The sequence below is a fragment of the Phyllobates terribilis genome, unplaced genomic scaffold (assembly GCF_046119375.1).
Source record: "Phyllobates terribilis strain yellow unplaced genomic scaffold, ASM4611937v1 Scaffold_11__3_contigs__length_659146591, whole genome shotgun sequence".
NCBI classification, from domain to species: Eukaryota; Metazoa; Chordata; class Amphibia; order Anura; family Dendrobatidae; genus Phyllobates; species Phyllobates terribilis.
In genome coordinates, this window is record NW_027362771.1 from 39,043,415 (window position 1) to 39,070,887 (window position 27,473).

At 39.8% G+C, this 27,473-nt stretch overlaps 1 protein-coding gene across 1 annotated transcript in view; it reads left to right on the forward strand.

Moving 5' to 3' along the window:
* Positions 1-6,370: 6,370 nt before the first annotated feature.
* The window catches only part of LOC141165534 (solute carrier family 22 member 4-like), a 135,386-nt gene continuing 114,283 nt past the window's right edge, over positions 6,371-27,473 (forward strand). The window contains exon 1 of the mRNA XM_073651207.1: positions 6,371-6,924. Within this exon, the coding sequence (XP_073507308.1) occupies positions 6,532-6,924 (393 nt within the window). The 5' untranslated portion in view covers positions 6,371-6,531. The remainder of the gene's footprint in view (positions 6,925-27,473) is intronic.

The window sequence follows — 27,473 nt, forward strand, 5'->3', positions numbered from 1 at the left end:
CTGTACATTATATACATCAGGGTGACAATATGATTACACTATACATTATATACATCGGGTGACAGTGTGATTACACTATACATTATATACATCAGGGTGACAGTGTGATTACACTATACATTATATACATCAGGGTGACAGTGTGATTATACTGTACATTATATACATCAGGGTGACAGTGTGATTATACTGTACATTATATACATCAGGGTGACAATATGATTACACTATACATTATATACATCGGGTGACAGTGTGATTACACTATACATTATATACATCAGGGTGACAGTGTGATTATACTATACATTATATACATCAGGGTGACAATATGATTACACTATACATTATATACATCGGGTGACAGTGTGATTACACTATACATTATATACATCAGGGTGACAGTGTGATTACACTATACATTATATACATCAGGGTGACAATATGATTACACTATACATTATATACATCAGGGTGACAGTGTGATTACACTATACATTATATACATCAGGTGATAGTGTGATTATACTGTACATTATATACATCAGGGTGACAATATGATTACACTATACATTATATACATCGGGTGACAGTGTGATTACACTATACATTATATACATCAGGGTGACAGTGTGATTACACTATACATTATATACATCAGGGTGACAGTGTGATTATACTGTACATTATATACATCAGGTGACAGTGTGATTACACTATACATTATATACATCGGGTGACATTGTGATTACACTATACATTATATACATCAGGGTGACAGTGTGATTATACTGTACATTATATACATCAGGGTGACAGTGTGATTATACTGTACATTATATACATCAGGGTGACAGTGTGATTACACTGTACATTATATACATCAGGGTGACAGTGTGATTATACTATACATTATATACATCAGGGTGACAGTGTGATTACACTATACATTATATACATCGGGTGACAGTGTGATTACACAATACATTATATACATCAGGGTGACAGTGTGATTACACTATACATTATATACATCAGGGTGACAATGTGATTACACTATACATTATATACATCAGGGTGACAATGTGATTACACTATACATTATATACATCGGGTGACAGTGTGATTACACTATACATTATATACATCAGGGTGACAGTGTGATTACACTATACATTATATACATCAGGGTGACAGTGTGATTATACTGTACATTATATACATCGGGTGACAATATGATTACACTATACATTATATACATCAGGGTGACAGTGTGATTACACTGTACATTATATACATCAGGGTGACAGTGTGATTATACTATACATTGTATACATCAGGGTGACAGTGTGATTACACTATACATTATATACATCAGGGTGACAGTGTGATTATACTATACATTATATACATCAGGGTGACAGTGTGATTATACTGTACATTATATACATCAGGGTGACAGTGTGATTACACTGTACATTATATACATCGGGTGACAGTGTGATTACACTATACATTATATACATCAGGGTGACAATGTGATTACACTATACATTATATACATCAGGGTGACAGTGTGATTACACTATACATTATATACATCAGGGTGACAATGTGATTACACTATACATTATATACATCAGGGTGACAGTGTGATTACACTATACATTATATACATCAGGGTGACAGTGTGATTATACTGTACATTATATACATCAGGGTGACAGTGTGATTACACTATACATTATATACATCAGGGTGACAGTGTGATTACACTATACATTATATACATCAGGGTGACAGTGTGATTATACTGTACATTATATACATCAGGGTGACAGTGTGATTACACTGTACATTATATACATCGGGTGACAGTGTGATTACACTATACATTATATACATCAGGGTGACAATGTGGTTACACTATACATTATATACATCAGGGTGACAATGTGATTACACTATACATTATATACATCAGGGTGACAATGTGATTACACTATACATTATATACATCAGGGTGATAATGTGATTACACTATACATTATATACATCAGGGTGACAGTGTGATTACACTATACATTATATACATCAGGGTGATAATGTGATTACACTATACATTATATACATCAGGGTGACAGTGTGATTACACTATACATTATATACATCAGGGTGACAGTGTGATTACACTATACATTATATACATCAGGGTGACAGTGTGATTACACTGTACATTATATACATCAGGGTGACAGTGTGATTACACTATACATTATATACATCAGGGTGACAGTGTGATTATACTGTACATTATATACATCAGGGTGACAGTGTGATTACACTATACATTATATACATCAGGGTGACAGTGTGATTACACTATACATTATATACATCAGCGTGACAGTGTGATTATACTGTACATTATATACATCGGGTGACAGTGTGATTACACTATACATTATATACATCAGGGTGACAGTGTGATTACACTATACATTATATACATCAGGGTGACAGTGTGATTACACTATACATTATATACATCAGGGTGACAGTGTGATTACACTATACATTATATACATCAGGGTGACAGTGTGATTACACTGTACATTATATACATCAGGGTGACAGTGTGATTACACTATACATTATATACATCAGGGTGACAGTGTGATTACACTATACATTATATACATCAGGGTGACAGTGTGATTATACTGTACATTATATACATCAGGGTGACAGTGTGATTACACTATACATTATATACATCAGGGTGACAGTGTGATTACACTATACATTATATACATCAGGGTGACAGTGTGATTACACTGTACATTATATACATCAGGGTGACAGTGTGATTACACTATACATTATATACATCAGGTGACAGTGTGATTACACTATACATTATATACATCAGGGTGACAATATGATTACACTATACATTATATACATCGGGTGACAGTGTGATTACACTATACATTATATACATCAGGGTGACAATGTGATTACACTATACATTATATACATCAGGGTGACAGTGTGATTACACTATACATTATATACATCAGGGTGACAGTGTGATTACACTATACATTATATACATCAGGGTGACAGTGTGATTACACTATACATTATATACATCGGGTGACAGTGTGATTACACTATACATTATATACATCAGGGTGACAATGTGATTACACTATACATTATATACATCGGGTGACAGTGTGATTACACTATACATTATATACATCAGGGTGACAGTGTGATTACACTGTACATTATATGCATCAGGGTGAAAGTGTGATTACACTATACATTATATACATCAGGGTGACAGTGTGATTACACTATACATTATATACATCAGGGTGACAGTGTGATTACACTATACATTATATACATCAGGGTGACAACATGATTACACTATACATTATATACATCAGGGTGACAGTGTGATTACACTATACATTATATACATCAGGGTGACAATGTGATTACACTATACATTATATACATCAGGGTGACAGTGTGATTATACTGTACATTATATACATCAGGGTGACAGTGTGATTACACTATACATTATATACATCAGGGTGACAGTGTGATTACACTATACATTATATACACCAGGGTGACAGTGTGATGACACTATACATTATATACATCAGGGTGACAGTGTGATTACACTATACATTATATACATCAGGGTGACAGTGTGATTACACTATACATTATATACATCAGGGTGACAATATGATTACACTATACATTATATACATCAGGGTGACAGTGTGATTACACTATACATTATATACATCAGGTGACAGTGTGATTATACTGTACATTATATACATCAGGGTGACAATATGATTACACTATACATTATATACATCAGGGTGACAGTGTGATTACACTATACATTATATACATCGGGTGACAGTGTGATTACACTATACATTATATACATCAGGGTGACAGTGTGATTACACTATACATTATATACATCGGGTGACAGTGTGATTACACTATACATTATATACATCAGGGTGACAGTGTGATTACACTATACATTATATACATCAGGGTGACAGTGTGATTATACTGTACATTATATACATCAGGTGACAGTGTGATTACACTATACATTATATACATCGGGTGACATTGTGATTACACTATACATTATATACATCAGGGTGACAGTGTGATTATACTGTACATTATATACATCAGGGTGACAGTGTGATTATACTGTACATTATATACATCAGGGTGACAATATGATTACACTATACATTATATACATCTGGTGACAGTGTGATTACACTATACATTATATACATCAGGGTGACAATATGATTACACTATACATTATATACATCAGGGTGACAGTGTGATTACACTATACATTATATACATCAGGTGACAGTGTGATTATACTGTACATTATATACATCAGGGTGACAATATGATTACACTATACATTATATACATCGGGTGACAGTGTGATTACACTATACATTATATACATCAGGGTGACAGTGTGATTACACTATACATTATATACATCAGGGTGACAGTGTGATTATACTGTACATTATATACATCAGGGTGACAGTGTGATTATACTGTACATTATATACATCAGGGTGACAATATGATTACACTATACATTATATACATCGGGTGACAGTGTGATTACACTATACATTATATACATCAGGGTGACAGTGTGATTATACTATACATTATATACATCAGGGTGACAATATGATTACACTATACATTATATACATCGGGTGACAGTGTGATTACACTATACATTATATACATCAGGGTGACAGTGTGATTACACTATACATTATATACATCAGGGTGACAATATGATTACACTATACATTATATACATCAGGGTGACAGTGTGATTACACTATACATTATATACATCAGGTGACAGTGTGATTATACTGTACATTATATACATCAGGGTGACAATATGATTACACTATACATTATATACATCAGGTGACAGTGTGATTACACTATACATTATATACATCAGGGTGACAGTGTGATTACACTATACATTATATACATCAGGGTGACAGTGTGATTATACTGTACATTATATACATCAGGTGACAGTGTGATTACACTATACATTATATACATCGGGTGACATTGTGATTACACTATACATTATATACATCAGGGTGACAGTGTGATTATACTGTACATTATATACATCAGGGTGACAGTGTGATTATACTGTACATTATATACATCAGGGTGACAATATGATTACACTATACATTATATACATCTGGTGACAGTGTGATTACACTATACATTATATACATCAGGGTGACAGTGTGATTACACTATACATTATATACATCGGGTGACAGTGTGATTACACTATACATTATATACATCAGGGTGACAATGTGATTACACTATACATTATATACATCAGGGTGACAGTGTGATGACACTATACATTGTATACATCGGGTGACAGTGTGATCACACTATACATTATATACATCAGGGTGACAGTGTGATTACACTATACATTATATACATCAGGGTGACAATGTGATTACACTATACATTATATACATCAGGGTGACAGTGTGATGACACTATACATTGTATACATCGGGTGACAGTGTGATCACACTATACATTATATACATCAGGATGACAGTGTGATTACACTATACATTATATACATCAGGGTGACAATGTGATTACACTATACATTATATACATCAGGGTGACAGTGTGATTATACTATACATTATATACATCAGGGTGACAGTGTGATTACACTATACATTATATACATCAGGGTGACAGTGTGATTACACTATACATTATATACATCAGGGTGACAGTGTGATTACACTATACATTATATACATCAGGGTGACAGTGTGATTACACTATACATTATATACATCAGGGTGACAATGTGATTACACTATACATTATATACATCAGGATGACAGTGTGATTACACTATACAATATATACATCAGGGTGACAGTGTGATTACACTATACATTATAGACATCAGGGTGACAGTGTGATTACACTAGTGACAACAGTGCCACATATCGCACTACATGGTGACGCCTCCGTGCACACTTGTACAGGAGAGGACGGTGTTGTCGCCGGCCGGCTTAGTAATGTGATGAATGTGCTGTGTCACTGGAGGACAGCCGGGTGTGAGGTCTGTGCCAGCTGTGCCCACCCTCAGTAGGTGGAGAGCAGACGATGAGCGCAGACAGCCGTGCAGTGATAGGTCGGTGCTGGCCGCGGCGGGCGGTATGGATGGGACTACACAGAGCAGCCGGTGAATGAGCCGGAGAGTGCCCGACCCCGTGTGACCCCGCCCTTTACCTCTCGCCGGAGGGCGGGCACTGATCATAACAACATGAGGAGAGCCCGGCTTCTCCTGTCCCCAGTGCCCAGGCAGCTCTGCCCGTGCTGCCCGAACCAGCCATGCACGACTATGACGAGGCCACCGCTTTCCTGGGGGACTGGGGACCCTTCCAGCTGACCATCTTCTTCCTGCTCAGCGCCAGCACTATCCCCAATGGCTTCAATGGAATGTCTGTCATGTTCCTTGCTGCCACCCCTGAGCACCGGTGCCTGGTGCCCGACAGCGCCAACCTGAGCCAGGCATGGAGGAATGTGAGCATCCCCCTGGAGGAGAAGGACGGGCAGCAGGTGGAGAGCAGGTGCTGGAGGTACAGGCTGGACACCCTGACCAACTACTCAGCGCTGGGGCTGATCCCGGGGGTGGACGTCAATGTCAGCGCCATCCAGAGGGAGAAGTGTGTGGACGGCTGGCAGTATGCCCGGGAGCTGTACCACAGCACGGTGGTCACCGAGGTCAGTCAGCGGCCCCTCTGTCTCTACACTATCTACCCCATCTCTCTAGCTCTTATCTAGCCCACTTCTATCTATCTATCTAACCCATATCTATCTATCTATCTATCTATCTAACCCATATCTATCTATCTATCTATCTATCCCATATCTATCTATCTATCTCTCTCTCTATCTATCTCTCTATCTATCCCATATCTATCTATCTAACCCATATCTATCTATCTATCTATCCCATATCTATCTATCTATCTCTCTATCCCATATCTATCTATCTATCTAACCCATATCTATCTATCTATCTATCTCTCTATCCCATATCTATCTATCTATCTAACCCATATCTATCTATCTATCTATCTATCTACCCATCTATCTATCTATCTATCTATCTATCTATCTAACCCATATCTATCTATCTATCTATCTAACCCATATCTATCTATCTATCTATCTATCTATCTAACCCATATCTATCTATCTATCTATCTCTCTATCCCATATCTATCTATCTATCTATCTATCTAACCCATATCTATCTATCTATCTATCTCTCTATCCCATATCTATCTATCTATCTATCTATCTAACCCATATCTATCTATCTATCTATCTATCTATCTATCTAACCCATATCTATCTATCTATCTATCTCTCTATCCCATATCTATCTATCTATCTATCTATCTATCTAACCCATATCTATCTATCTATCTATCTAACCCATATCTATCTATCTAACCCATATCTATCTATCTATCTATCTATCTATCTATCTATCTATCTATCTAACCCATATCTATCTATCTAACCCATATCTATCTATCTATCTATCTAACCCATATCTATCTATCTATCTATCTAACCCATATCTATCTATCTATCTATCTATCTATCTATCTAACCCATATCTATCTATCTATCTATCTAACCCATATCTATCTATCTATCTAACCCATATCTATCTATCTATCTAACCCATATCTATCTATCTATCTATCTATCTATCTATCTATCTAACCCATATCTATCTATCTATCTAACCCATATCTATCTATCTATCTATCCCATATCTATCTATCTATCCCATATCTATCTATCTATCTACCTATCTATCTATCTATCTAACCTATATCTATCTATCTATCTATCTATCTAACCCATATCTATCTATCTACCTATCTATCTAACCCATATCTATCTATCTATCTATCTATCTAACCCATATCTATCTATCTATCTATCTAACCCATATCTATCTATCTATCTATCTATCCCATATCTATCTATCTATCTCTCTATCTATCTATCTCTCTATCTATCCCATATCTATCTATCTAACCCATATCTATCTATCTATCCCATATCTATCTATCTATCTATCTATCTCTCTATCCCATATCTATCTATCTATCTAACCCATATCTATCTATCTATCTATCTATCTATCTATCTATCTCTCTATCCCATATCTATCTATCTATCTATCTACAGTCATATGAAAAAGTTTGGGCACCCCTATTAATCTTAAGCTTAATGTTCTATAAAAATTGGTGTTTTTGCAGCAGCTCTTTCAGTTTGATATATGTAATAACTGTTGGACACAGTAATGTTTCTGCCTTGAAATGAGGTTCATTGCACTAACAGAAAATGTGCAATCTGCATTCAAACAAAATGTGACAGGTGCATAAGTATGGGCACCTCACCGGAAAAGTGACATTAATATTTAGTAGATCCTCCTTTTGCCTCTAGTCGCTTCCTGTAGCTTTTAATGAGTTCCTGGATCCTGGATGAAGGTATTTTTGACCATTCCACTTTACAAAACAATTCCAGTTCAGTTAAGTTTGATGGTCGCCGAGCATGGACAGCCCTCTTCAAATGATCCCACAGATGTTCAATGATATTCAGGTCTGGGGACTGGGATGGCCATTCCAGAACATTGTAATTGTTCCTCTGCATGAATGCCTGAGTAGATTTGGAGCGGTGTTTTGGATCATTGTCTTGCTGAAAGATCCATCCACTTTGTAACTTCATATTTATCACTGATTCTTGAACACTATTGTCAAGAATCTGCTGATACTGAGTGGAATCCATGCGTCCCTCAACTTTAACAAGATTCCCAGTGCCAGCATTGACCACACAGCCCCAAAGCATGATGGAACCTCCACCAAATTTTACTGTGGGTAGCAAGTGTTTTTCTTGGAATGCTGTGTTTTTTTGCCACCATGCATAACGCCTTTTTGTATGACCAAATAACTCAATCTTGATTTCATCAGTCCACAGGACCTTCTTCCAAAAAGAAATTGGCTTCCCCAAATGTGCTTTTGCATACCTCAGCCGACTCTGTTTGTGCGTACTTGCAGAAACGGCTTCTTTCGCATCACTCTCCCATACAGCTTCTCCTTGTGCAAAGTGCCTTGTATAGTTGACCGATGCACAGTGACACCATCTGCAGCAAGTTGATGCTGCAGCTCTCTGGAGGTGGTCTGAGGATTGTCCTTGACTGATCTCACCATTCTTCTTCTCTGCCTTTCTGATGTTTTTCTTGGCCTGCCACTTCTGGCCTTAACAAGAACTGTCCCTGTGTTCTTCCATTTCCTTACTATGTTCCTCACAGTGGAAACTGACAGGTTAAATCTCTGAGACAGCTTTTTGTATGCTTCCCCTGAACAACTATGTTGAATAATCTTTGTTTTCAGATCATTTGACAGTTGTTTTGAGGAGCCCATGATGCCACTCTTCAGAGGAGATTCAAACAGGAGAACAACTTGCAAGTGGCCACTTTAAGTAGCTTTTCTCATGATTGCATACACCTGGCTATAAAGTTCAAAGCTCCATGAGGTTACAAAACCAAAAAAAGTGCTTTAGTAAGTCAGTAAAAAGTAGGTAGGAGTATTTAAAACAAGAAAATGATAAGGGTGCCCATACTTATGCACCTTTCAAATTTTGTTTGAATGCAGATTGCACATTTTCTGTTAGTACAATAAACCTCATTTCAAGGCAGAAACATTACTGTGTCCAACAGTTATTACATATATCAAACTGAAATAGCTGTTGCAAAAACACCATTTTTTATAAAACATTAAGCTTAAGATTAATAGGGGTGCCCAAACTTTTTCATATGACTGTATCTAACCCATATCTATCTATCTATCTATCTACCCATCTATCTATCTATCTATCTATCTAACCCATATCTATCTATCTATCTATCTATCTAACCCATATCTATCTATCTATCTATCTATCTAACCCATATCTATCTATCTATCTATCTATCTATCTATCTCTCTATCCCATATCTATCTATCTATCTAACCCATATCTATCTATCTATCTATCTATCTATCTATCTATCTATCTAACCCATATCTATCTATCTAACCCATATCTATCTATCTAACCCATATCTATCTATCTATCTATCTATCTAACCCATATCTATCTATCTATCTAACCCATATCTATCTATCTATCTATCTATCTATCTATCTATATATCTATCTATCTATCTAACCCATATCTTTCTATCTATCTATCTAACCCATATCTATCTATCTATCTATCTAACCCATATCTATCTATCTATCTATCTATCTAACCCATATCTATCTATCTATCTAACCCATATCTATCTATCTATCTAACCCATATCTATCTATCTATCTATCTGTCCCATATCTATCTATCTATCCCATATCTATCTATCTATCTATCTACCTATCTATCTATCTAACCCATATCTATCTATCTATCTATCTATCTATCTATCTATCTAACCCATATCTATCTATCTATCTATCTAACCCATATCTATCTATCTATCTATCTAACCCATATCTATCTATCTATCTATCTATCTATCTATCTATCTAACCCATATCTATCTATCTATCTATCTATCTATCTATCTAACCCATATCTATCTATCTATCTATCTATCTAACCCATATCTATCTATCTATCTAACCCATATCTATCTATCTATCTATCTATCTATCTATCTAACCCATATCTATCTATCTATCTATCTATCTATCCCATATCTATCTATCTAACCCATATCTATCTATCTATCTATCTATCTAACTATCTATCTATCTCATATCTATCTTATCTATCTCATATCTATCTATCTCATATCTATCTATCCCATATCTATCTATCTTTCTTTCTATCTCATATCTATCTATCTATCTTTCTTTCTATCTCCTATCTATCTATCTTTCTTTCTATCTCATATCTATCTATCTATCTTTCTTTCTATCTCATATCTATCTTTCTTTCTATCTCATATCTATCTATCTTTCTATCTCATATCTATCTTTCTTTCTATCCCATATCTATCTATCTATCTATCTATCTATCTATCTAACCCATATCTATCTATCTATCTAACCCATATCTATCTATCTATCTATCTATCTATCTAACCCATATCTATCTATCTATCTATCTAACCCATATCTATCTATCTATCTAACCCATATCTATCTATCTATCTAACCCATATCTATCTATCTATCTATCTATCTATCTATCTATCTATCTAACCCATATCTATCTATCTATCTAACCCATATCTATCTATCTATCTAACCCATATCTATCTATCTATCTATCCCATATCTATCTATCTATCCCATATCTATCTATCTATCTACCTATCTATCTATCTATCTAACCCATATCTATCTATCTATCTATCTAACCCATATCTATCTATCTATCTATCTATCTAACCCATATCTATCTATCTATCTATCTATCTATCTAACCCATATCTATCTATCTATCTATCTATCTATCTATCTATCTAACCCATATCTATCTATCTATCTATCTATCTAACCCATATCTATCTATCTATCTATCTAACCCATATCTATCTATCTATCTAACCCATATCTATCTATCTATCTATCTATCTATCTATCTATCTATCTATCTAACCCATATCTATCTATCTATCCCATATCTATCTATCTAACCCATATCTATCTATCTATCTATCTAACTATCTATCTATCTATCTCATATCTATCTTATCTATCTCATATCTATCTATCTCATATCTATCTATCCCATATCTATCTATCTTTCTTTCTATCTCATATCTATCTATCTATCTTTCTTTCTATCTCATATCTATCTATCTATTTTTCTTTCTATCTCATATCTATCTATCTATCTTTCTTTCTATCTCATATCTATCTATCTATCTTTCTTTCTATCTCATATCTATCTTTCTTTCTATCTCATATCTATCTATCTTTCTATCTCATATCTATCCATCTATCTTTCTTTCTATCCCATATCTATCTATCTATCTATCTATCTATCTATCTATCTATCTATCTATCTATCTATCTATCCCACATCTATTTCATAGCCATCTATTTAGTTATCTATATCTTTATCATGATCTGTTTATATAATTATCTAAACATCTAATTATCTACAGTATATCTTATCGTATTATTGATCTATCCATTTGTATTTCTTATTATTAATCTGTCTCATTATCTCTATTTATCCATGTCTATGTATCTCTCTATTTTATTAGCTGTCTGTCTTTCTAATTGAATGTAATCTATCTACAAGCCTACGGTTACTATTTTGATATCTGCCTGTGATGTTTCCGTCTGTCTGATGCTATTAGTCACCCCTGGCACACTACAAGCGACATGTATTGAGGCAGTTGGCAGTGGGCACGGTTAGTAGATTTTGGCACCATACGAGTAGTAAGAACTTGCTGGCAGAACATTCCTTGTTAAAATCCATTATAAAACAGACAGTAAAGTAATTTGTATCTGTCACTGTGAATCTGCCCGCACCCTGGGTGAGATGTGAGGACAAGGCTGGCATTTCTGCGCAGGACAGCAAATGTTTTCCCCATGCCCTAATGTCCAAAAGTAATGATGGCCTCCCAGCAATGTGATGTATTAAAGCTGTATCCTGTGCTGTGCCAGGACACCAATGCTGCAGGAAGAAATACATTATGTTACAGTACGAGGTTGCTCTAGCAAAGTGCATCGTGCCAACTCCCTGCCATCGTCTAATGTCCAGCTCTTCACCGTTGTATAATTCCTGGGCATTGCATCATGCGCCAACCTGTGGCATCGATTCTGTGTCGCCTGAGGGATACCTGTTGTGTCCTCAGCCTGTAGAAAAATTATTTAGGAAAACTCTTAAATTGTGATCGCAATGCTTTAATATATCCTTATCACGTCCTGAAAAAGCTTGATTGGACTTAGAGGAGTATTTCAGGGAAAAATGCTGAAATCAGTTTTAGGCCACGGCCCCACTATCAGTATTTGGTCAGTATTCGATCAGTATTTTTTCTCAGGAGTGGGAGCCAAAAGCAGGAGTGGGTGATAAATGCAGAATTGGTGACTTGTTTCTATTATACCTTTTCTCTGATTGTTCCTCATCTGGTTTTTGCTCCCACTCCTGAGAAAAAAGACTGACCGAATATCAGGGCTGTGAAGTCAGTAAACCTCCGACTCCTCAATTTCCATGACTCAGACTCCACAACTCCCGCATACATGGCTTGTGTTTAAGTGATAAATTTACTGTAGCACAGATTCATCTCCGCTAAAAGTCTAGACCCTTAGATCAGTAATAGGACAGACATTTATAGGACATTTCATAACTTTCCCAAATTCTTCTGAAAAAATATTCCCCACAAACTGCATTGAATTACTGTACCCAATTTATTATATATTTTAGCAGTTGGAGTCGGTCCATTTTAGGCTATGTGCCCACGATGCAAAAATGCTGCAGAGCGTTTCTGCATCTCCCTGGCAGAAAAAATGCATGCGGATTGTACATGCAGATTTTACAAGCATTTTTTCGGCCAGGTAGAAGCATTTGTGAAGCGTTTTGAACATGCGATTTTAGGCTATGTGCCCACGTTGCGGACCTGAAGCATATTTTTTACGCTTCTCCCTGGCGGGAAAATCGCATGCGGATATTACATGCGGTTTTCCCGCCAGGTAGAAGCGTTTGTGAGGCGTCTTTGCATGCATTTCCGCATGCGGGTTATCAAGCACTTCTCCAAGCATCACTTGGAAAAGTGCTTGACAACTTGTTCAGAATGGTAAAAAATAAAAAAATAAACTTTATACTCACCTTCTGATGCATTCTCTGCCCCGTCCGGAGGCTTGAGCGGCTCACGCTGTTGTGTGCAGGACCTGCGGTGACGTCATTGAGTCATATGGTGGGTCACATGACTCAATGACGTGGGAGGTCCTTCAGACAACAGCGCGACGGAGGGAAAACATCAGAAGATAAGTATAAACTTTATTTTATTCTTTTTTTTACAGGTTCTTTGGTACCCAGGTCTGGATGAAAGTCTCCTCTCATCCAGACTTGGGTACCATCCGCACATTGATTCCGCTGCGCTTCCGCAAAATTAATGAACATGCTGCGGATTTTTGACTGCAGCATATACGCTGCGGAAAAATCCGCAGCATGGGCATTGACATTGCGGAATGCCATTGGGGACCATGGGGTGCGGATATACATGCGTTTTACAAGCGTTTACGCTGCGGAAATTCCGCAGCATATACACTTGAAAAACGCTACGTGGGCACACAGCCTTAGCATCACCTGGAAAGTGCTTGACAACTTGGTCACACTATATAAATCCATGCAACCGTCATGGCTTTATGTTGTGTGACCAAGTTATGATGTTGCAAATGCAGCATCAAAAGTAAAAAAAGAATAAAAATGTTGAAAAATAAAAAACATTATACTCACCTTCCGATGGCCCCTGGTCTCCTTCTCCGGTGTGTCCGGTATCTTCGGCGGCTCGCGATGGTCTAAAAAGGACCTTCCATGACGTCATTTAGTCATGTGACAGGTCACGCGACCGCCCACATCAGGAAGCCTTTGCAGGTGTTTTTTGTTAATTATTTTAATTTACTGAGATAATGACTCATAAGCCTCAACATTAACAGAAATAAACACTTGAAATAGATCCCTCTGTTTGTAATGACTCTATATAATATATGAGTTTCACTTTTTGTACTGAAGAACTGAAATAAATTAACTTTTTGATGATATTCTAATTTTGTGAGAAGCACATGTATGTGACACAGTGTGCAGCATTTTGGCACATTTTTGAGGGGAATCTGTGTATGAAAATGACTGTCGATCATCTAAATATTTGTGGATCAGCGGTCATTTAATAGTCTGTTTACACAGGATGTCCCTGCTTCAGAACAATCATTAGAAGTTCAGTCTGTGCATAGACTGCCACTGTTCTTGGTAGCACAGTTCCAGTTTCACATGATAGTGTGCTGCCGAGAAAGGTGACTTTTAAGCCAGACAGAAGATCATATCACCTGATGAATGAGCGTTTTGCCTGTTTACATTGCACAGTTATCAGGAAACTAGCATTCCAAGGAACACTTTTTCACGATAAACATGCAGTGTAAATGCACCCTATGGCTCTGTGCCCACGATGCAGAAATGCTCCGGATTTTTCCTGAGCGTTTCTGCATCTCCCTGGCAGAAAAAACGCATGCAGATTGTACATGCGGATTGTACATGCGGATTGTACATGCGTTTTTCCTGCCAGGGACATGCGGATGTGAAGCGTTCTTCACATGTATTTCCGCATGCGGGTTGACAAGCGCTTTCCAGGCGATTTTAGCATCACTTGGAAAGTGCTTAACAACTTGGTCACACTATATAAATCCATGCAAACGGCATGGATTTATATAGTGTGACCAAAAGAATGGTAAAAAATAAAAAAATAAATCTATACTTACCTTCTGATGGCCCCCGGAGTCTTGCTTCTCTCCATTCTCCCTTGTCGGCAGCTCGCGGTACACTGCACTGAAGGACCTCCAATCACATGACTATGACGTCAGCGCAGGTCCTTCAGTCCACCGCGATCTGCCGGCAAGGGAGGACGAGCGCACCGCGGACCATCAGAAGGTAAATATAACATTTATTTTTTATTTATTTTTTTTTTTCACAGGTTCTATGGTACCTGGGTCCGGAGGAGAGTCTACTGTTCTCTAGACCCGGGTACCATCCGCACATGAAACGCGTGGAATGTGAATCTACATATGCAATGATGCATAATCCATGCGTTTCAATGCAAGTCAATGGCAGTGAAACCACAGCACTTCCGCAAAATAATTGTTAGTGCTGCGTTTTTTTCCGCAATGATAATCCGCAGCGGAAATTTCCGCAGCATGTGCACAGCACAACGGGTTTATCATTGGGGAACATGGCAGGCCTTCTACCATGCGTTTTTTAAGCGTTTCTGCAGCGTTTTTGCCGCTGCAGAAACGCTTAAAAAACACATCGTGGGCACACAGCCTAAAGCCTCATTCAGATGTCAGTTATTTTTGGCCTCTGATTTTTTTCATGGACCCTAAGACTTTCATTGCCGAATTTGACCTAACGCACCAATAAATATTGGACATGTGTCTCCAATTTTGCACGAACCACTAATTCTGAGGAAAAAAAATTGACCTATGAACCAGGGCTGTGGAGTCGGAGTGAGTGTCCATTTTGGTGTAGTCGGAGTTGGAGTCGGTATAAGGCTGCATGCCCAGCATGCGGATTTACTGCTTTTCCGCGGTTGCATTTCCTCCGTGAAAACGCATTAAAAGTGCATGTTAGGTTGTCTGCCATGTTTCCCAATGATAATCCGCATGTGCTGTGCACATGCTGCGGAAATTTCCGCTGCGGATTATCATTGCGAAATAATCCGCAGCACTACCATTCATTTTGCGGAATCGTGGCGAAATTGCCGCCATTGACTTGCATTGAACCACATAACATCCGCATGCATACAAGTATGCATGTGGATGTTATGCGATTCAATGCGCGGATGGTACCCGGGTCTGGAGAAGAGGAGACTCTCCTCCAGACCCGGGTACCATAGTACCTGTAAAAAAAAAGAATAAAAACAAAACATATACTCACCTTCTGTATACTTACCTTCTGATGGCCCCCTGTCTGCTCCCGGCGGCGCAGCTGGATCTTCGGCTGCTCGCGGTGGTGTAAAAGGACCTTCCATGATGTAATTTAGTCATGTGACAGGTCACACGACCGCTGACGTCGGCGGTCGCTTGACCTGTCACATGACTAAATGACGTCATGGAAGGTCCTTTTTAGCTCACCGTGAGCCGCTGAAGACACCGGACACACCGGAGAAGGAGACCGGGGGCCATCGGAAGGTGAGTATAATGTTTTTTTTTTTCATTTTTCAACATTTTTATTCTTTTTTTACTATTGATGCTGCATTTGCAGCATCATAACTTGGTCACACAACATAAACCCATGCAAGTTGCATGGATTTATATAGTGTGACCAAGTTGTCAAGCACTTTTCCAAGTGATGCTAAAATCGCATGTTCAAAACGCTTCACAAATGCTTCTACCTGGCAGAAAAAATGCATGTAAAATCCGCATGCATTTTTTCTGCCAGGGAGATGCAGAAACGCTCCGCAGCATTTCTGCATCGTGGGCACTTAGCCTAAAATGGATAGACTCCAACTGCTAGAATATATAATAAATTGGGTACAGTATTTCAATGCAATTTGTGGGGAATATTTAGTTATGAAATGTCCTATAAATGTCTGTTCTATTCCTGATCTAAGGGTCTAGACTTTTAGCTGAGATGAATCTGTGCTACAGTAAATTTATCACTTAAACATGAGCCATGTATGAGGGAGTCGTGGAGTCGGAGTTGGAATCGGTGTCGTGGAAATTGAGGAGTTGGAGTCAGAGTCGGAGGTTTGGTTTACCGACTCCACAGCCCTGCTATGAACAGCCCCATAGACTGTCATGGGCACGAGTGCCTATCGGTGAAAAAAAACAGATAGCACTCGTATGTGAAAATCTGATGTGTGAGAGAGCCCTTAGGCCTAATTCTGATGCCGTTTTTCACGTATGAGTGCCATCTATGTTTTTCACGGATAGCACTATGTTAGTGAATGGGGTCATCCACATGTCCATGATTTTTTGCGGACCGAGCGGATCCTACAAAATTGTGGAGACATGTCTGATTTGATCCGAGTGTTGGATTAAAATTGTCAATGCAAGTCTATGGGTCCTTGATCCAAGGGCAGTCCAATTATCACAGAGTATTAGAAAGTGGAGGAACTTTTTTTTCTCACATACGAGAAAAACTGATGTACTTGTTCCGAACTCTGACTAAACTCGGATGAAACTGACAGAAATCAGTGATAAAGCTTTGTCAGTTTTTCTCGTACGTATGTTAAATTTGGGGCATTTCATTTTGGCACCTGATCAGATAAAGTGACTACAAAAGTTAAAGCACAGAAAACTCTTGCCCTGTGTCAGAATGTAATGTGAGGACCAACTGAAGGTGGAAATAATATTGCATGGCACTTGCCAAATCTTCATTTATTTGAGGTGGAGATGAAACAACAGATATGGAACAACCATTCCAAGACAAGTAGCCTAAAATAAGGTTCAACAGCCCAAAAGAATGAACAGCGCCTTTCTTTCAGCTTCACAATTGCCAGTGAATGTAGGATCTGAAAGAAATGAGAAGCCAAGTGGAAGCCAAACCAAAATGACCTCACGTTGTGTACACTCGGCCCCTTCAGTTTCAGCCATGCTTTCGGTCAGTGTGCTGTCCCTGTACACTGACCAGTGGTAGCCAGGGTGCCAGTGTGATATCTGTCCTTGTGGAAACATTTTGAAGCATGTACTAGTGAGGTCCATTCTACAGAGGAGAATAAGAGACAGCGGTGCAGATGAGCGTCACATGGAAGAAAAGTTAATTGGAAAAAGATATGATATAATATTTTTTTGATTATAGGATACACTTTTTAACGTGACAAAAATTACTAAAAAGTGTGCGTCTTAGAGCACATGCACACGTATTTTGCGTATTTGCATCAGATTTTTCTGCTGCAAAAATCAGAACGTTGGCAGGAAAAATTGAGTACAATTCCCATTTGAATGGTTGAAAAAACCTGCAGGAACTGAAAGAACTGACATGCTGCAGATTTGAAAAAAAAAAAAAAACGAAACTTCAAGGCTGTGTGAACACGGTGCGTTTTTGGTGCGTTTTCTCCACACGGAATTGGGCCAAAAACGCTAGTGAATCCTTCTGTCACCTAAATAAATGACCAATCCTGAAGTGCTGTGCACATGATCAGGAATTTTCCTGTCAGGATTAGCAGTGCATTTAAATCTGCAGCATGTCAATTTTTTGTTTTGTTTTTGCCACGTTTTTCACCCTTTGAATTCAATTGAGCCAGTCAAATCCGCAGCAAAAACGCAGACATAAAACGGCTGCCGCTGATAATAGTGAGAGCAGGCACCGCTGATGGAGGAGTAGTCTATCATCAGCCTGCACCTGTGACCCGCCGTCAAGAAAAAAAAAAGTTTAAATAAATAAATATGGAAATAAAAATAAAAAAACACATTATACTCACCTAACACCAAATCCCAGATTCCCATGTCACCTGTAAAAAATAAAAAAAATCATATACTCACCTTAACTCCTAATCCCCGATGCCCATGTCACCTATAAAAAATAATAAACCACCATATCCCTCACCTGTCCGACGCAATCCACATAATCCAGAGTGTCCCACGGCGATCGGGAGATGTGACTACTCTACCTGGCCGCCGGCGATACACTGACAAGAGCGTGATCGCTCCTGCAGTGTATACCACTGAGCTGCCGTGAGAGAAGTCACACGAGTTCATCAGCTGATTAACTCCTGTGACCTCACTTACGGCACTACCGCTGCATGAGAAAATTCTCACGTAGCGTTGGTGCTGTAAGCGAGATCACAAGAGCTCATCAGCTGATGAACTCATGTGACCTTTCTCACTGCAGCTCAGCAATTACACTCCTGTGTCAGTGTCAGCCTGTGTTAATGTAGAGCAGTCACATTGATTGCTCTGCAAATGATCCGATCGCCGTGGGACACTCAGGATTATGTCATCATGTTGGACAGGTGAGGGATATGTTATTTATTTATTTTTTACAGGTGACAATGGCTTCAAATGGATTAGGTGTTAATTGAGTATAAGGTTGCTTTTTTATTTTCTGTTTTTTTTTACAGGGGACAATGACTTCAGGGGATTAGGCGTTAGGTGAGTATACTCTGATTTTTAGTTTTAAATAAATGATTAAAACCGTGTGGACTTTTATTTCAAATAAAGGATTTCTTTCAGGCCATGTGTTTATTTCCAAACCTTTTACTATGTGGTTAGTAATGGAGGCGTCTTATAGACTCCTCTCTGTTACTAATCTGGGCTTCATGTCAGCTGCCAATACAACACTGATATGAACCCCAACCCTTACCCCACTTGCCACCGCAACAGGGCAAATGGGAAGAGAGAGGCTAAGCGCCAGAATTGGCGCATCTTATTGATGCCATTTCTAGGGCCGCTGAGGGCTGATATTATTAACCTCGGAGGTGGCCCATTATCCATGGCCATTTCCCTGGCTATTAATATCAGCTCGCAGCTGTCTGTTTAGCATTTGCTAGTTAGATTTTAAAGGGGAACCCTATGTCAATTTTTTTCTGGGGTCCCCATGTAATCTGGCCAGTAAAGGCTAATCAGCTGTGAGCAAGGATCATCTTTGGCTACTGGTCCCTTCCCTGGCAAGTAATATCAGCCCCCACTAGTTGGCTTTCTCTCTGCTGGTTATGAAAATGACACGGGAGCCCACGCCATTTTTTTAATTTAATTCTTCATTTTATTTCATTTATAAGAAATCCCATGCACATTGTGCTTGTTTTTGACGCTGCATAAATTCACCCGCAGAATGTCAATTGCAGATTTTGACCAATTGAAATGTCATTACATGCGGTGGATCCGCTTGTGCTGACAAAACAAGTGCAGCATTAGGACACAGCGAAAATATGCTGCTTCCAAAGCTCTGCTGGTTCCTGATCGTGGGGGACATACCCAAAGGCTAACGAAACAGCTGTGAGCTGTTATTAATAGCCAGGGAACATGTTGGTCTAATGGCCCCTTCCTAGACTAAAAATACCAGCCCTCAGCTGCCCTAGAAATGGCACTTCATATTTGTATGGGATTAGTGGTAATGGGATTAGGAGTGATGGGATTAGGTAATGGGATTAGGTGTCACTTACACCAAGCCCTAGGTTTAGTAATGAAGAGGTGTCAGCCAGACACCCTCATTGCAGAACCTGTAAGTAAAGAGTTAAATAAACACACACACCGAGAATAAAACACTTTATTTGAAACAAAATAGACATATTCTTTAATCGTTTAAATTAACTCAATATGCTCTCCCCAGGTCTGACGATAATCCAAGGGTTAAAGCGATGTCCCACGTTTCTGTTTTCAAATATCTTTATTTAGCTACAAAAAGCATACACTGCTGTATAAAAATGCTTAAAAAAATAAATGGAAAAACTTGCGTTTTTTCCACCCCTTTTTTGCTGCCAGCAGATGCAGAAACCTTGCATAAATTTCTGAAATCAAATACTCAGTGTGCGCATATACTCTAAGGGTTTGTGCACATGTTTTGTGTGCAGAAATTTCTATACCATTTCTGCATCTCTTGGCAGGAAAACGCAGCCTCAAAAACGTTGCGTTTTTGGCTCTTTTTTTCCTGCTTTTTTTCAGTGCATTCAATAGGTGAAAAACACAGGCGAAAACTCACAGAAAATTTACATGTTGCAGATTTTTTTCTGCACCAAATTTGCGAGTTAAAAATACTCAACGAGTGCATGACACTTCAGGCTTCTCATTCACTTTGTTGGCATCAGGTTCTGCTAGCAAACCTGCATGGTAAAAATGCACCAAATCTGCAACATGTGCACACAGCCTTAGGCAAATTTGGTGCGTTTTTGTCAAGTTTTTTCTGCTCGGATTTGTGACAAAACCTGATGCCAGCAAAGTGAATGATAAATCTGAAGTTTCATGCACACTAGGGCGACAGTCAAAACATTTTTGTGTAAATTTTTAGTTCTCAACCCTGGGAATAATTCCCTCTGGTGTGATTGTAACATACACAAAGTTTCGTAAGATTGCAACATTGTTTACTGGAGGCTCAGTCATCACAAAACTAACTATTATTTGTAATAAATGTTTCGCAGCAAAGTAAATGTACAATTTTACAGTAATTTCACCGTTTCACTTTTTTAAACGAAACACGCTTTATTTGGTTCAGGATAGTCATGGCAATGCTTCTCCACACACTGGAGAATAAACTGTTTCTGGTCTTCTTGAGTGCTCAGTGACAAATTGAATGTACTCATGAATGCAATGGAGTGTTCGGTGGCATCATTCACGATTTTCAATCCGGCGACTTTTGAGGATGCATCGATATAACTGGCATTGGTGTGCCACAGAGCAGGATCTTGATGAAGAAAATCTTGGTTTATTTCCAGTGCAACAAACAGTTTTTTTGTGTTGGACGACATGAAGTAATGACGCTTCTTGTGTGATACAAGGTCTTTGGCAAGCTGCACGCGAGTGTCGCAGACTTCATTCTGCAGGGCCAGTACCGTCTTAACCTTTTCTGCAGTTGGAACCTCACTGTTAAAAAAAGCCAGACCCCCCATAATCTCACTGAGATACCACAGGTGATTCCGTTGATTCCTTTGTATGCTACGAGTTCTTGCAGTAATATCACGTCATTTCGCAGCAATGTGGCAGGGATCTGACAGAGGTACCAAGCCTTCAAGAATAAGCAGACAGTAAAAGTGCAAAATTGATGGAGATTTTTTAACTCTGTCAAGGTTACACAAAATTGATGACAAAATATGAAGATCTTCAGAGTGTATATCACTTTGGCCATCCATCGGGCCCGATGGTAGGTGCCTGGAGTGTTGATGTGTATGTCTGGGTTTGCTGGCAGACTAAGGAACAGGATGCCAGTGTTAACAATTCCTTGTAATCATCTCTTGGATGGGTGGTGCAAAATTCAACTAGACAGCCCTTAAGTAGACCTAGCTCAGTTGAAACTATGTCATCTTCCATTCCAGCCAAAAACTTGGTTTTATCCAGTTGATTCCAGGCAGCCGAAAGTCTCTCGAACAATTTTATACAGGTGCATCTCACTAAATTAGAATATCATCAAAAAGTTAATTTATTTCAGTTCTTCAGTACAAAAAGTGAAACTCATATATTATATAGAGTCATTACAAACAGAGTGATCTATTTCAAGTGTTTATTTCTGTTAATATTAATGGTCCCAGAGTTCCAATTTTCATTTGGAAATCAAGGTCCCAGAATCTGGAGGAAGAGTGGAGAGGCCACAATCCAAGCTGCATGAGGTCTAGTGTGAAGTTTCCAGAATCAGTGATGGTTTGGGGAGCCATGTCATCTGCTGGTGTAGGTCCACTGTGTTTTATCAAGACCAAAGTCAGCGCAGCCATCTACCAGGAAATTTTAGAGCACTTCATGCTTCCCTCTGCTGACAAGCTTTTTGGAGATGGAAATTTCATTCTCCAGCAGGACTTGCCACCTGTCCACACTGCCAAAAGTATCAATACCTGGTTTATACACAACAGTATCACTGTGCTTGATTGGACAGCAAACTCGCCTGACCTTAACCCCATAGAGAATCTATGGGGTATTGTCAAGAGGAAGATGAGAGACCCCAGACCCAACAATGCAGACGAGCTGAAGGCTGCTATCAAAGCAACCTGGGCTTCCATAACACCTCAACAGTGCCGCAGGCTGATTGCCCCCATGCCACGCTGCATTGATGCAGTAATTGATGTAAAAGGAGCCCCGACCAAGTATTGAGTGCGTTTACTGAACATACATTTCAGTAGGCCAACATTTCAGATTTTAAAAACATTTTTCAAGCTGTTGTTATAAAGTATTCTAATTTACTGAGATAATGACTTTTGTGTTTTCATTGGCTGTAGCCATAATCATCAACATTAACAGAAATAAACACTTGAAATAGATCACTCTGTTGTAATGACTCTATCTATATATATAATCGTCTTATCCCGTCTGTCTGTCTGTCCAGGAAATCCCGCGTCGCTGATTGGTCCGGCCGCGGCCAATCAGCGACGCGGGATTTAAGAAAAAGATGGCGGCCGTTAGCGGCTCATCTGCCGGACGGAGGTCAGAGGCGATGCAGCAGGGAGATGACCGGCGCTAGCCGCTCATCTCCCCGCTGCTGGCAGCACAAGTAACCCGACGGGCGGCGCCGCTCACCTCCTTGCGGCTAGGGTCGGGAGATCAGCAGCTTGGCCGGCCGATCTCCAGACGGCAAGTGTGAACGGAGGACCGGGGAGCGGCGCTGCCGGTCAGGATACTTCTGCTGCGAACAGCCGCTCATCTCCCGGCTTCTCGCAGCGGAAGTAGCCGCACAGGCAGCGCCGCTCCCCGGTCCTCACTAATATAATTCGCTGATTGGTCGCGGCCTCCTGCCGCGACCAATCAGCGATTTTGGCGCCAAATTTAAACAACGCTCTGCTGATTGGTCGCGGTCGACCGCATACATATTCTAGAATACCCGATGCGTTAGAATCAGGCCACCATCTAGTATAATATATGAGTTTCACTTTTTGTATTGAATTGCTGAAATAAATTTACTTTTTGATGATATTCTAATTTAGTGAGATGCACCTGTATTTGGACCTGTTGATGCCGGCTACAATTTATCAAACACGCTTGCAGTAATTAGCTCGTAAATGTGGGGCCTGCACTGCAAACTCAGTTCTTTCTGCAGTTCCTGTTGCAGGCAGGACGCACGCACCAGCCTTTGTACCAGTATTACTACTCGTCGTGACCAATGACATAATCTTCACTTTACCCAGTTGCTGCAAATCACCCTAATATCACTCAACACTTGCAAATTACTATTATAAAGTAAAGTATGGCTGAGTTCACATGATGCGTTTTTAATGCGTTTCCGCGGCGTTTTTGCAGTTGCGGAAACGCATTAAAAACGCATGGTAGAAGGACAGCAATGTTCCCCAATTGAAATCCGCATGTGCTGTGCCCATGATGCGGATTTTTCCGCAGCGTAAACGCGCTCAAAAATCCGCAGCATGTCAATTAATTTTGCGTAAACGCGGCGTTTTCGCCACCATTGACTTGCATTAGAACGCGCCAATTCCGCAAGACTGCATTTGTACTTGCGCTATTGGCGCGTTCTAATGTGCGGATGGTACCCGGGTGTGGAGGAGAGGAGAGTCTCATCCACACCCAGGTACCATTAAAAAAGCTGTAAAACAAGAATAAAATAAAAAATAAATGTATACTTACCTTCTGTCGGCCCGTGCACCGCTCCTGCTTGGGTCCCGGCACTTTGCAGAGAGTTGAAGGACCTGCGCTGACGTCAGAGTCATGTGACGGGTCACGTGACGCTGACGTCGGCAGGTCTTTCAATTCAAAGTTGCCGGCGAGGGAGAATGGATTGAGCAGGACAGCGCGGGCCATCAGAGGGTAAAGTATACATTTATTTTTTATTTTTACCACTCTCTCGGGTCACACTATATAAATCCATGCCGGTTGCATGGATTTATATAGTGTGACCTAGTTGTCAAGCACTTTCCAGGTGATGCTAAAATCGCCTGGAAAGCGCTTGTCAATCCACATGCGGAAATGCATGTGGAAACGCATGTGAATCCGCATGTATTCCGCAGGAAAAACGCATGCACAATCTGCATGCGTTTTTTCTGCCAGGGAGATGCAGAAATGATGCAGAAATTTTCTGCTTCATTTCTGCATCGTGTGCACATACCCTAAGTGAATTTCAGGCAAAAATATATTTAGACAATAAAAGGCACATGGGAGTGATTGGTGTAGGCTTCTGCATGAATATTTAGAGATTAGATTTACCTAAAACAGTGAATAATACTGAATGTTGTCTGTAATCTGGCAAGTTTACTTTGAAACAGGAAATATAAACTAATAATAATATTAAATATTCTTTGCAAATAAGTAAATCGGAAAGAGTTTCAATTAGTGATGTGGTCCTTATTGGTGCTCTATATTAAAACTATCCAAATCCTATTTTAACTGCTATTAAGTGTTCAAGGGCTGACATTGAGGACATTGAGCCACCTTTTAAACTCAACCAAAAGAAACAATTTTTAAAGGATATTACAGATCATTATGTGAGACTTTGAATAAAACAAATTTTTATTTTTTCTGTAGAACGCATTGTCACCCTAATGCACACGTTGCGTATTTTTGACTTGCAGATTTGGTGCAGAAAATAATCTGCAGCATGTTAATTCTCTGTGCGTTTTTGCCTTCCGTTTTTCACCATTGACTTCACTCATCAGTAGTGTTGAGCATTCCGATACTGTAATATCGGGTATCGGCCGATATTCGCGGTATCGGAATTCCGATACTTAATTCCGATACTTTTACAATATCGGATACCGGAATCGGAAGTTCCCATAATGCCTGCGCTCTGCAGTGTCTGTGAAGGATGACAAGTTGGATGGCAGCGCGATCCAGCCTGTCATCAGAATGCCATCCCAGCGGGGGAGAATTCTCCTGATTGTTTAAAAGCCGGCGGGCGGTATAAAGCCGCCGGCTTTTAAACAATCACACAGCCCCATACTGCTTCCCCGCAGCCTCCCACCCCGATCCTCCGCTCCCCTCGCCACCTCCCATCCCGATCGTAAGTTAGGACCGGGCGGGGAGCGCAGCACCAAGGAGCGGGGAGCGAAGGACCCGGGCGGGGAAGCCGGCAATGAAAAGACTTCACCGCCGGCTTTCCCGTTCTGTGCTGCGCTTTCCCGCCGGTTATTTCAAATGAACAGCTGAGGTATCAGCTGATGCCGATCAGCTGTTCATTTGAATTAGCCGCGGTGCCCTCAGAGGGTTCATGTGAGTCCATGCTTGACTGCATGAACTCACATGAACTTTCCCACGGCCGCACAGGTCAGCCACACCTCCCAGACTATCACCCCTTCATGATTAGTGTGTGTGCGGGGTGTGTGTGCGGGGTGTGTGCGCGATGTTTGTGCGGGTGTGCGCGGTGTCTGTGCGATGTGTGCGGTGTGTGTGCGGGTGTGTGCGTGCAGGCAGACATAGGCCGATGTGACACTACTACTCCCATCGGCCTATGTCTGTCCCCCGTCCACTCCTGCCAGCAGGATCAGCTCGATGGGAGCAGTAGTTCCCATCAGACTGATCCTGCTATTTAAATTGCCCTACTGTGTCCCCAATAAATGTTAAATACATGTCATTGGTGGCCAGTGGTTACCTAAAAGAAATTAGTTCATACATTACCTGTCCCCGCCGATCGCCACCTAAAATAAAGTAAAAAATAAAAAACGACACCTATACTCACCTAGACACCTAATTCCCCGAAGCCATCGATCTCCTGTAATAAAATATAAAATAATAAACCACAACCTTATCCTTACCCCTCCGTAGCAGTCCACGAGTGTCCCACGAAGATCTCCAGTACAGAGCAGCCACATAGAATGTGACCGCTCTGAACCGCTGCCGCCGCTAGAATGACGGGGCCGTAAGGGTTCACCAGAGTTAAGGCAGCGGTGCTCCGGTTAGCTGCTTTACGGCCCTGCTGTATCGTGAGAAATTCCCACGGTACAGCACTGCCGTAAACGA